At 44.1% G+C, this 12508-nt stretch overlaps 1 protein-coding gene across 1 annotated transcript in view; it reads left to right on the forward strand.

The window, feature by feature from the left end:
- Window positions 1-821: 821 nt before the first annotated feature.
- unc5ca (unc-5 netrin receptor Ca) overlaps window positions 822-12508 on the forward strand; it is a 184168-nt gene continuing 172481 nt past the window's right edge. Inside the window, exon 1 of the mRNA XM_084552055.1 lies at window positions 822-1148. Coding sequence (XP_084408181.1) covers window positions 1001-1148 — 148 coding nt within the window. The 5' untranslated portion in view covers window positions 822-1000. The remainder of the gene's footprint in view (window positions 1149-12508) is intronic.

Genomic DNA, 12508 nt, shown 5'->3' on the forward strand with positions numbered 1-12508 from the left:
ATAAACTGTGACAAAGTGGTAAATGAAGCTGTAATAGCTGGGTGAGCGACCTCATTTGACGGTCATGATACTGCAGGCTACGGCACACAATCAGCAAGAGGAACAAAATCAGCTATAAAGTGATTTTAGATTGTGAACAGCAACGTTGTTTTGGTTTTACTCAATTATTGAATCATTTACCTGCAGTGAATACAAATCTAAAGAGATCATGGCTGCCTGACACAGTTTCTATGTGCCTTTGCAGGTCCGACGGACTTGGCCGTCAGGGGGCAGACATCAGTCGGTCAGCTCTCGAGAAACAGAGTTCCTGGCGTTGCTACTGACTGGAAACAATCAGAGGTAAATGAGCTTGTACATGCGCAATAATTAAATACACAATACATTAGAAAAACATTAAAAACATACTGTACAAATCGAACAAGACAATACAAGAAATCCAACAAATTAAAAAGTTATAAAGTTTCAGTCTGGACGACACATAATGAGGTTGTTTAAAACCTTTAATATCGTGTAAAGAGCGAGTGGGACAAACGCTGCTTCTCATTATAAACGCAAAATTATTCATGTATTAAAAGTCAGGTGCGTTGAGCCAGGTTTCCATTCTCGCGTTCACCTATTGGGCACGAAAGAGAGGAAAGAGGGAATCGGTGGAAATGAGAGAGAGGGAGAAATAGACAGTCTCGCATGGTAGCCAGAGGGCGGTGGCATTTCTCTCTCTCTGCGTAAACGGAGAGAGTGGAGAAGGAGGGAGCGCACGGAGAGGAAAGCGGAGCTTTAGTGGCAAGGAAGCCGTGCCGCTGACACGAGTGAAGGGACCCCGCGGTAATTTCCACCACCTCCACCACAGCTCAACCTGCGCCCTTTCAGACGGACTCAGACGTCGGGACTAGAGGCTGCGCACCTTACCCCTTTGGTTTTGGACTCAATCAGCAGATCCTGTGCTGGAGGGGAGGGGGGTTTGTAATTTCCCCCACCGTGGACGGAGGAGTTTTGTGTGTTTATGTGTATTACGCGTTGCCTTGTAATGGGGAAAAGTGGACAGAGAAGTGGAGTAGCACTCCGGTGCTCCAGCTTGGTGAGAATGAGAATGTGCGCCGCGCCGGGGATCCTGGTTCTCCTGGTGCTGGTTCACACAGGAGTCGCCCAAGGTAAGCCGAGGGGAGCGCGACTCCTTCCTAACTACTTAAATGCACCTCACACGCTTCAAAGTGATGGACCTTCTGCTTCGGCGCTGGGATGCGTTTGTGTGGCAGTGGCGCATGCCAGGTACTAGACGGAGGCAGAAGTAGCCCCTGTCCGGGAGGCACACTTTATTTTGCGATAGGTTATTTCAGTTCAAATTGAGTTGATGCCGGTGCGTTTTACGCTGAGCATCTTAATGTGTAAACCACATATACGCGAATTGGTGCTTGCTGAGAGTGTGCTGTTCAAATCGGAAGGCAAAAGCACGCATTTCCCTACGAGATACGACTAGTAATTGATGTTGGAAGACTGAAAATATATCGTTAATTGAAAGAAGGCTGACTAAAACGTCCCAAAGGAGCTTTGGTTCTCGCTGTTAAGAACCAGAATAATTGTAAAAACTCCCGTGGAACACTTCTGGTCCCCGTCGGTTCAGAATATTGCAGTGTTTGAGAGGACTGTTTCGGTTTTATTTATTTATTTATTTATTTATATTTAAACCAGCAAATGAACAGAGAGGATGAAGTCAGATTTGAGGTGAAACCATGAGCCTGCGTGGTGTCTCATTGCGGAGCACTTCGCAAAATAACACGCGTACGCTTCACTGCTCCGACTGGAAAACTGATCAGAAGTCAGAAACAGTCCGGGAGCTTACAGGCAATTATGACCCCTGCGAACACGCTGCAAACCACACAGCTGAAAGGAAAGATATAATGCCACAACATCATCCAATCATCCACGATTAACCGATAGAACCTGAAGAGAGCTCAGCGCACGGTGTGAATGCGCCGGGGCTGTGAAAATGATAAGGTGCTGTGTATTAGAGCTGCATTCACTATACGCCCCAAGTGAAGCATAACAGGAATATTAAAGTGATATTTCTGGAGAGTGGCGTGCAGCCACCCACTACGGCTGGGATTTGTGAGGGATGTTGCAGGGCACAGACAGAGTGAGTAAAGCATAAACAGATTTAGACGTTTTATTTCCTAAGAAGCCTGTGAGATTCACAACTTGATAAAATGTGTCTCCCTTCCGCACACACTCGCTGACCTTCACAGGGAGGACTTGTGCCTTGTTAATGTTCACCGAAAAGGATTAATGCCCAACTAAGTTTACCTTGTTCTCCCTGCAATGTATCAGAGAATTGATTTGATCCTCTGTTTAATGTAATATCTTTAGACTTTGCTGCTGGAGTCTTCACCTCCTATTATGCAACTAATAATCCACTTGAAAGCCTCTTTAAAGATAGCCTACAGTAGTCTGCACCAGGATGTAGACTATAAATTGGTATCGACATCACAGATTGGCCTCTGGTTTCTGTGCTGAATTTGGGTAGTAATTGGCCATGATGTTGCCGCCACCTTTCTCTTGTTGCCCTGGGGAACAACAATTCAGTAACTCCCTCCAATATTCATTAGAACCGCTCTCTATTGGTTTACTGTTAAATCAATACATTGCAATTTAGGGACACGATTTGAGTACGGGTTCGCCCACCTCTGATAAATTGCACCTCGCCACGAGCGTGCGACTCAATTTGACTTTAGTAGAGAAATCTGATAATTGGAAAATCAATCTGTTGATGCTTTCCAGGCAGATGAAACCTTCCCTCGTTCCGCTCTCCGTTACAAAGGTTTATATCTCTCCGGATCTCCGCTCCTGCTTTCTTTTGGCTTGTGTTTGCTTCCTGTATTTCTCTGTTTCAAACAACTTGGCTCATGTCTCTGAAGTTGTCTCTTTGTGTGTGAGGAGCCACTCCGTCAGTTCTTCTGTTGAATGGGGCGAAACACACAAACACGACACAACCGTGGGGGAGTGGGCTGCTCTGTGTACATAGCCGATCCTCTGAATTTCCCATTCCTTTCAGGCAGAGAGCCTCCTTCAAATTCCAAATCCTGCATCAGTGCACATTTCGTCTTTGAACGATAATACAAATAGGAGCATGAATCGAGTTACTCTGCTGTTTATTGCTGCTCATGCATCATTGAGTGTCCTGTGGTCAGTTGTTGCCTCAAGCTTTAACTCCGTTTGGCAAGTTTAATCGCGGGGTTTGTTTTTGAGGTCATGACTAATGATGTTAAGGATGATGAAGTTTGTGGGAACGACGCTGGCACTACTGTGGAACCTGGTAATGATGAATCACGAGCACCCTCAGAAAGTCAGATTTTTTCATTTTTTTTTGTGTTAATTCCATTTTGAGTACACTTATCCCACACAATGCTTTCTCTCCAAGTCGTTTTACTTTACATCTAATCATCTTTTTTTTTTTTTTTTAGCACTTAGTCATACAGTCTGGCACGTCTTTCTCTTCGCCTTGCTGCTTTGGAGCAGTACAGGATGTGCGTTACATTGTGGAAAAGTTTCAACGGCTCACATGTGCGCACACAATGAGAGGAGCGTGTTAGCCGAGATCCTCTCCTGCCAGGCCGAGTGCATGTGTCCACCCTCAAACCGAGCCCCGCCCTCAGGCAGTTGGACCTATTAAAAAGCCATTAGCTAAGCTCCCTTACATTTGATATGGAATGAATGGGTGTCAAGATTACCATGCGAAGTCTGAAAAGTGCCCTTGTTTTCTTTTTTTGTGATGACTTGGTTCAGTAACTATGGGGTGTAAACGTTTTTTTGGCCTGTTTCTGCTTTATACGGCCTTGCAGTAATTTCATGTTCCAGCATTTGCTTGTTGGGCTCTGGTTACACACTTCATATTTGTGTGGCGCGTTGTGCTCCAGCTCAAATCCGGCACACACACACACACACACACACATTTATTCCAGGATACTCGTTTACTTTGTTCGAAATTGAATCTTGAACTGCAGAAAGCTGATTTAAAGCGGTGTGAAATAAATCTGTGGAAGCTTGTGTGTTTACAGGTGGGTGCCGGTGCGTAGGTGCGTATGTGCGCAAGCGCGTCGGTGCCGAGGTGTAAGGATGTGCTGAGAGTGCTCCCACTCTATGAGGTGTGTGTGTGTGTGTGTGTGTGTGTGTGTGTGTGTGTGTGCATTCATAAACTTGGCAGCTTCGGGATGGTCTCAGAGAACTCCTGTGGAGTGTGTGTGTTTGTGCGCAGTTTTGTGTGTGTTTGTGTGTGAACTTGGCACTATCGCGGTGTTCCAGCAGAGCTCGCGCGGTGTTTCGTTGCATGCGTGTCTATACATGCGCGCGCACTCTGCATTATGATATTGCCAGAGCTCCCATGCTGTCTCCCATTATGTTCTGATCCTGTCCCATGGTGTAGCCCAGCCATCCAGGGTTCAGCGCTTGTAAGGGGGACAGCTGGGAATTATTGGAACTGAATAGGCCACTTTGATTGGCTGTGCAGCTCCAGCCAGTGCGGTGCAATTGGTCAAGCAGGTTTTATGTGGTAAATCTGATGGAGTTTGTGCACCAGAGGGAGAGAGGGAAAGGATGAATGAGTGAGGAAGGGAGATCTCTCTGGGTGGTTTGTACCAGCTTTGATCACTCCACTAGGACTTGACAAGCTGACTGACTGCCACACACACTCGCACACATACACACGCACGGCAAGATATTTCTGCGGTCAAACAATGCTGCATTTTGTCTGCACTGTGTGTGTGTTAGAGTGTGTATGCAAGTGTACTCGGTGTGTGTGTGCGTGTGTGTTTGGACTGGCGTTCACGGGCGTGTGTGAAAGGAAGTCTTTGACTGTTTCTGAGGTTGTTTTGTATCGAAGACCCTCCTGCTGCTAGCAGCAGCCTAGTGACGGCAGATTTCCCTCGCTTCTCTGTCTTTTTTTTTCTTTCACATTTCTTATCCCTGCTTACTCATCCATAGATTTCATAGACTCTCACTTTAAGTGAGACCAGTGATGACACTTTTTTTTTTCCCACCCACCTTTTCTCCATCTCTGTCCTTTCAGTCAGTCAGTGCCCTCTGTTAGCTTCTGAATGGGTTTTTCTGACCTTTTTTCTACTCATTGCCTGTGGCCTTGGATGTTCATGTATTCACTGGGTACACTTTATGTTTATTGTGGAAATGCTGGACCTCCTCTGTCCACCTGCAGCACTGTGAATATATATCTATATATCTATATGGTTCTCTTGAAAACATAGCAATTACTGCTTGGCCTATTTCAAGAATCAAGAGCCAGAACTTGGGTTGTTTGTGTAGCGGCAGAGAACGTCATGTTTTTCTTTGAGAAAAGAGGAAAGGAGAGATGGAATCTGGTTTTTGAAGTAGTGCGGTTTTCAAAAGACTGTGTCGACAAACTGCGTCACACCACTTGCATTTACTATCTCTCCGCTCTCCACGGGGGAAAAACCCGGGATGGAACATAAGAATGCATCCCTGTGTGTGTGTGTCCGACCATTGTGCGTGTGTGTGTGTGTGAGCGTGTGTGTGTGTTTACCAATGAGTTGGAGGAAAAGAAGAAAAAGAGAAAGCTAAATGTTCTGAAACTGATTCCCAGCGTCTCCTGCTGTTAGCCCTAATTCCTTCTAGAGTTTCATGTAAAGATCTGGCATTATACATTTTTCATGGCCTGCGAAACCTAAGGCCTCATTTGGTGCTCTCATTTCCAGGCTTTTTGTTTTAGTTAGTTGTGTGTGTGTTCGTCTCTGTGTGTGGGATGGTGGTACTAAGAAAACGCTGTTTGTTCTCAATCAATGGCCTACTATATAGTTCCCACTGGTCCCAAGCAGTCCTGCAACACAGTGTTAAAAAAAAAAGTCAGATTATTATGCAAACCAGCAACTAGGTCAAAATTACTGTGGAAACAATCATATTGCTACGGAATACCTCTCACTTATATAAGTAATATAAAATCCTTATTGAATAAATTAGTTTGGTAAAGCCAAATTATAGAAAAGATCTTTTGGTGCCAGCATACTGCAGGATGTGCATCTCTGATCCCCATAGGAGACGGTTGGACTTGGTAAATCGCTACCACCGCGTGCCAGGCCGCAGATTGTTGTGCCGTCGTCCATCGTCTCAGTCTCTCTGGCTTGTCATTTGTCCCCATTTTTCTCTCTGACTGTGTTTCTCCTTTTTTTCCTCTGTCCTGCTTTTGTCTTTCCCATCTGCCTTCTTACTTTGGATGCATTTAAAAAATAATAATCATTTTCTCTGTCCCTGTCCCTGTCCCTCTCTCTCTCTCTCTCTCTCTGCTTAGATTTATGCTGTTTAATTAGAGTCTAGCCAAAAACAGTGGACATATTGTTGCTCTTCCGAACGGGGCCCACAAGCAGCGGGACATTTTGTGTCTGTGTGTGTGTGTGTTTTGTCACAGAAACTCATCAGTCAGCCAGAGGGAGGGAGAGCGTTTGCCTTCACACACACACACACACACCCGCACACCCACCACCACACACACACACACACACACACACACACACACACACACACACGTATAGTCCAGTACAGATAGATGGAAGTGAAAGAAAAGGAAAGAAGGAAAGAGACAAGTCGAGAAATGGAGCTCCGTACAATGCCAGCTGCTCTCCATTGAAATCTCACCCTGTATCTCTTTGTTTTAAGGCCTTGCCTCTGTCCACAGCCGGCAGCTTAAGGTTTTTCATGGTCTATATATTCTTTTTATTTGATACCGTAAAACCGCCAATAAATAGCTCGGGTCGGTTTATTTGCTTCAAAAACAACAAGCAGCGAGCTGCATTTATTGGAGACAAGCGATTACAAGAGACACTTTTTTTTCTCCCCTTTCTTTGTGTGAAAAGACCAACTTCTGCCTCTTCAGCTTAATCCTCTGTCCCTTCTTGTGTCTGTCTCTTGACACTTTGTCTGGATCCATGCCAAAGCACCAGTCTGCTGCGTCTCCAGATTTTTTGCTTATGGCACGCTTATTAACGACCGGCTGCAGATTTTCGATGCGTGTATGGTTTTTACAGTATTGTCACAGATGTCTGAAGTGCTTAAACTTATGGGCCGCCACGTCGCACAGGTGTCACTCTGTCAACACGCGCGCAGACGCAGATACAAACGCACTTCTACATATGCGTGGACTCTTTCGAGAGAACAATTCCTTGAGGGCAGACACACGACCAGCAGATGGGTGTTGGGTGTTTTGGCTGAGTGGCGTGTTTGTGTGCCGGAGCAAGGGAGTCTTATTTGTGTCAGCATGAATATGTAATTAAGCCGCATTGAGAAAATACGACGTGCCGCGACAGGGGGTCCACGAGGCTGGGACCCGGGGTCCTTTTTGTTTCCCCCGAAAGCTTGTTACGTGCATTGTCCTGTATTGAGAGTGTGAGAAAGTAGAGGGAAGGAAAAAAAGAAAGGAGGAACAAGGCTAGGAGTAGAAGTGCAGTGCAACTGAATAACGTGGAGATAAAGAGAAGAGAAAGTGAGTGAAATGGAGGAAAGAGAAAGCGCTTTTCTTTTCTCGTTTTTCATTCTTTTCTTTTTTTTTTTTGGTTGAGAATTTGACATTCACGCTCCTTTTTTTTTTTTCTCATAGGAAACAAAGCTGTACCGTAAAAGCCCATTCAGCTCCGGCTTGTGTGTGGAGAGAGGATTGGGAAAGAGGAGGGAACAAGCAAGTGGGCTGTGCGGTGTTGGGAATCTGCCTGAAGGATTAGCCTTTCTCTTCCTTGTATCTTTCACCACTACACTCTCTCTTCCTTTGTTGGTCTCTCTGTCTTTTCTTTCACCTTCTCCCTTTCACTTCCTCCTTTTCTGCTAGTTTTCTTCTCCTCTTTTTTCTTCCTTGCTGCCTCTACAACACAGCCCCTCTCTCCCTCAGCCCCAACAGTAACTCTCCCCCCCCCCCCACACACACACACTCTCTCTCCTTCTGTGCCAAAAACTGTCTGGTAATCTAGCGGTCCATCTGAAGGAATATGCAAAAACCTGAAACCATAATTACTATAATCACCACTGTAACGTTTTACCTTCTAGGCTTACGACTGCAGCGTGTGCACATGCGCATGCACACAAACACACAGGAGTACATTGTAATTCTGTAGGATGCCATGAAAAAGGGGATTTAGCGTGTGCTGTAAAAAGGTTTTTGGTCGCCTGTTTTCCTGCTTTAGACATGATGTAATTTACTATACTGGTCCATGTGTAGGTTTAGGAAAAACAAGAGTCTAACACACACACACAGAGGTAAGAAAGCGCAAAAACGTCAGAAAGTTTTTTTGATTGGTATTGGCATTGCAATTCCTTTTACTTACTTTGGCTCCGCATCAGTGTAGTAACAAATCTAGTGTTTTTTACTCAGCTTGCGACAAGATTAGGTGTAAGCAGTTTACTTTGATTCATTTGAACACAGCCTTCTAAGTGGCTAATGAATATGGGCGTGACTTTGCTGACAAGGCATGTTTTATGTGTCCAGTGTGTGTGTGTGTGTGCGCGCGTGTGGATGAAATATCACGTTGTTATTTTCCAGAATTATCCACGCACACAGCATTTTTTTTTTCTCTCTATCCCAAAGGGAACACAGGTAGGAAGGCGCTGTAGGTGGAGAGTGGAGTGAAAGGAGAGAGAATAATGATCTTGCCTCCTGAAATCTTTTGTTCTTTAGGGAAAAAAAGAAGCAGGGCGAAAGGGGAGATAGGGGAAAAAAAAAAAAACAGGCAGAGCACGCTGAGCATGTGGAAGGAGCGAGATATAGGGAAGTGCAGGGAAGAATTTGGTAGTCTTAGCTATTAACTGCAGTTCTCTTAGAGGGGGAAGCGATCTGATAAAACAAAACACTAAACAAAGGGGGGTGACTCCACTGGAATTTACAGTCGTGGAAGTGCAAGGAGGTAATGATGTTTGCATCGGTTTCACTTGTTCTATTTAAGGGCTGCGATTAGAGCGAGCAACAAATGGAGCGTAGCGTCGTTTCGGACATGCCATGTGGTGAAGCTCAGCTCACAAGCTGATATTTTCACTCTATAAGCCAGCCCCTATCAGCTCACTGCTCAGCTGAAGCATCATGTTGCATATTTAAATTCTAGCCTGCCTTGCTTTGCCACCCACCTCCACCCCAGCTCCTCCTTTTACGTTGTGACCGTCCATCAGTGTCCATTCTGTGTCACTGATGCTCGCTCTGTTCTGCTCTTCTGTACCTGCGTCTCTGATTTCTCTGCTTAACTGAACGAGGCTGCAGCCAAAGTGAAACTACCCGTGCAACCCCTCCAACGCCCTCTAGATGCTACATCCTTACAAAAAAAAAAACAACAAAAAAAAAACTCTGCTTTCGACAAATCCCCATTCAAAGAGTGTCAGTTCTCTTTGGCAATTTTAAGTCGATTTCTTTTTCCCCAACTAGTCATTAGACCTGACTTGCTAAATTTAAGCCATCTAATTAGTGTGCGGCTGGTCAATTTTGAAATTATTGCTCTGTTAATGAGATACAAAGGCTTTAATGGCCTTCATGGGGCTGATGGACAGTTTTCTTGCCCGCCGCTTTCCATGACTCCTGAACTTGGCCCGTGCTGGAGCTTCTGGAGCCACTGCTTAAATAATTAAGTGGTAATTTCCTTCATGCAGGAGTACTGTGTGGTTAATGGGATAAACGAGCGAGACACACACATGATACTGCCGTACAAATTGTTGGAAAATGAAATGAAAGACTACCTGTTGGCACTACATGGCTAATGTAGTTAGCATTAGCTCTTGTGTGGATTCGTCATCGTTTCCAACGGTATTTTTGCTTAGGTCAGAGGAAGCAGCTTGTGTTTTCGGGGGTCTGGAAATAACGCCTCAGATTCCTTGTTTGGAGTCCAATAAGAAGCAAGAAGCAGACAGTGGATGCAGACCCTCCTTTTCACCGCAAACAGAGTAAAACCCAGGTTTCCTGTCGATTTTTCTTCAAGGATAGGTGTGATGTTATTCTTTTAAGTCCAGGATTTTTGCTGCAAAGTATATCAGCTAGTTAGAGATTGAACTGAAACTCTGTACAATATCCTGCAGCTGAAGTTTGTTGCCTTCCCCTTCAATCACAGCAGGCATACATAGCACAGGATGTTTGGAGTGTTTTAAAAGGACACACAGGTGTAAATGCCACCTGTGTGTCCTTTTACTCTTTTCAGGATTCATTATTAGCAGCGATAATCTCATCACACAGCCTCTTCTCATTACGAGCTGTTTCCCTTGCACACGCGTGGGCTACATGTGGACTTCTGCGGAGGGGACTGCATGGATCCTCGCAGACTTGAGCAGTTGACAAAATTTGCATCACACTGAACCTTGTGGACAAATAGACTTGGACAGCATGATTTGGCCCTAGCTCTTACCTGGCCGCGTTATAAACCAATAGAGGGATGTCACACCTCACTACTTCCATCTTTGTATAATGGAATATTGATTAACGTTATGGTGAGGTTAAAGGTGTGGTCCTCCAGAGGTTGAGAATGAAGACATGATCTACTCATTTTATTTAAATGAGTCCAAGAGCAAAGTGTTGTCAGATAATGAGGACAAAGGACCGTGTACTGTAGCTACTGTGAAAATGCAGGCATTCATTCTGTGCCCAAGATTAATTGGATAAAACTGACCTGTTAACAACGTAAAGCCGAAGTTTGTTTTGCTCCAAAATAGAGCTAGCTCTGGAGTATAGACAAGTATTTGGGTTGATATGAAAACAGTAGAGAGTTGCCTTGGGTCTTGAGGAAAGTGGGTCTAAGCTACACGAAATCATCGTTACCAGTTCTGCAGAGGGATGTTTTTATTTGATGAAAAATGCATCCTCCCATTCTGTGTGAGCTTGGTTGCCTTTGTCTCCACGAGTTTCTGTAGAAGAACATTTTCTTCTTTTTCTGTTTTTTTTTTCAGAATGTCTTCAGCCCTTGTTGCCTTTTCAGACTGCAGAGAACAGATTGGATGTTGTTTTCAAAGGTCATACTCCCACATTATGATGGTGTGCATTTCATACTTGAGTTTCATGCATTTGTTTGATGTCGAGAGCTCCTATATTGAAAAAAAAAATGCTTTGGTTTTGAGTGAAATGAGAATATAGATTAAAAAACTCAGGTAAGTCCGTTATTTTTATATCATATTGAAGAGATGCAGACAAACCTTGGTACTAGGCTTTTGACACGTTCTTTAAGATGTTTGAAGCAACCTTCAAGTACCTTGCTCTGGCAAAGTTTATAGGAGAGCTGGATCTGATTTGAAGGCAAAGGTTGTTCACATTGAATATTGCTGACATTTCTTTCTCTTTATAATTTATTTTTTAAATATGGCTATCGATATGTTTGTAACCAAACTACAGCAGCTTAAAAAGCCCAAGGGTCAACTGTTTGCTGCCAGTTTAGTAGAAAGTCAACAGCTGCTGGAGACGATCAGATTTTTCTTTTTGAGCAAGACTCTGTCTAAAGAGACTTAAAATTGAATAAGGTGGTGAGGTCAATGGACAAAGGCTTTACGGTTGTTCGGAATGACTGAGGGATTTCAAACCTCTCTCACAGCGAAAGTCAGTTTTTTAGTATGGGCGCTCAACATTGTGACTCAGCAGTACAGCTATAAAAGTACAGACCTACTGACTTGTTTTGTGCTGTTGTTTATAGCGTGTTGCAGCGATGCTTTGTTTTCATTGATCCCCTCCCACACAGACTTTGTGTGTTTGTGCTCTCACGATTATATGTATGTGTGCACGTGCGCGCGCGTGTGTGTGTTTGTGTGATAACTTGGTAACCGTGCTCCTTTCAGCCCCTCTGGCTCTTTGGGCTGTGTCGTCTTACAACATTTATTGATGTTTTAAAGAAACAACCTTTGGAGTGACCCTAAGAATGTCTCTCTCTTTCACACTTTTTCTTACTCCCTCTGCTTGTGGTATTTCGTATTTCAACTCCCAAGGTTTTCTGCGAGCGTTTTGCTTTGTGTGCTTTTTGCACTTAGTTGCAGCTTATTTTGTGTTGTTTGTTGATCAATTGAATCCGCCACAGTATTTGATAGGAAAGTCATTTGAAAAGCTCCACTTTGCTGCCATTATTTTCCTTTCTGCTAAAATGACAAAATATGCAATGTGAAATAAATGTCAAATAAAGACTTGCGACACGACAAGTTGTAATGAATTAAAGTGTAATATTAAACCACTTCTCTTTCACAAACTCCATTGTAAATCTGTAATATCAAAACCTCTGCTTTATTGTTTTATTGATTAAGTCAGTGGTTTAAACCCCGCCCCCCCAGCCATATTTTTGTCATTACACGGGTTTAAATCAGAGAGGGACTACGTTTGACACATTGCTCATGAAACACTGAGGTGTCACATCGTTATCTGTGTTGTGTTAGGGGGTAGATTGGGGCTCCCCATTGTACTTTGACAGCTGATGAAATCTAGATGAAATTCCACATGCATGTTGCTGACACACACACACACACACACACACACACACACACACGCTTGATCTGAGGGGGAAAA

The sequence above is a fragment of the Chelon labrosus genome (genome assembly GCF_963514085.1).
Source record: "Chelon labrosus genome assembly, chromosome: 9".
Lineage (NCBI taxonomy): Eukaryota > Metazoa > Chordata > Actinopteri > Mugiliformes > Mugilidae > Chelon > Chelon labrosus.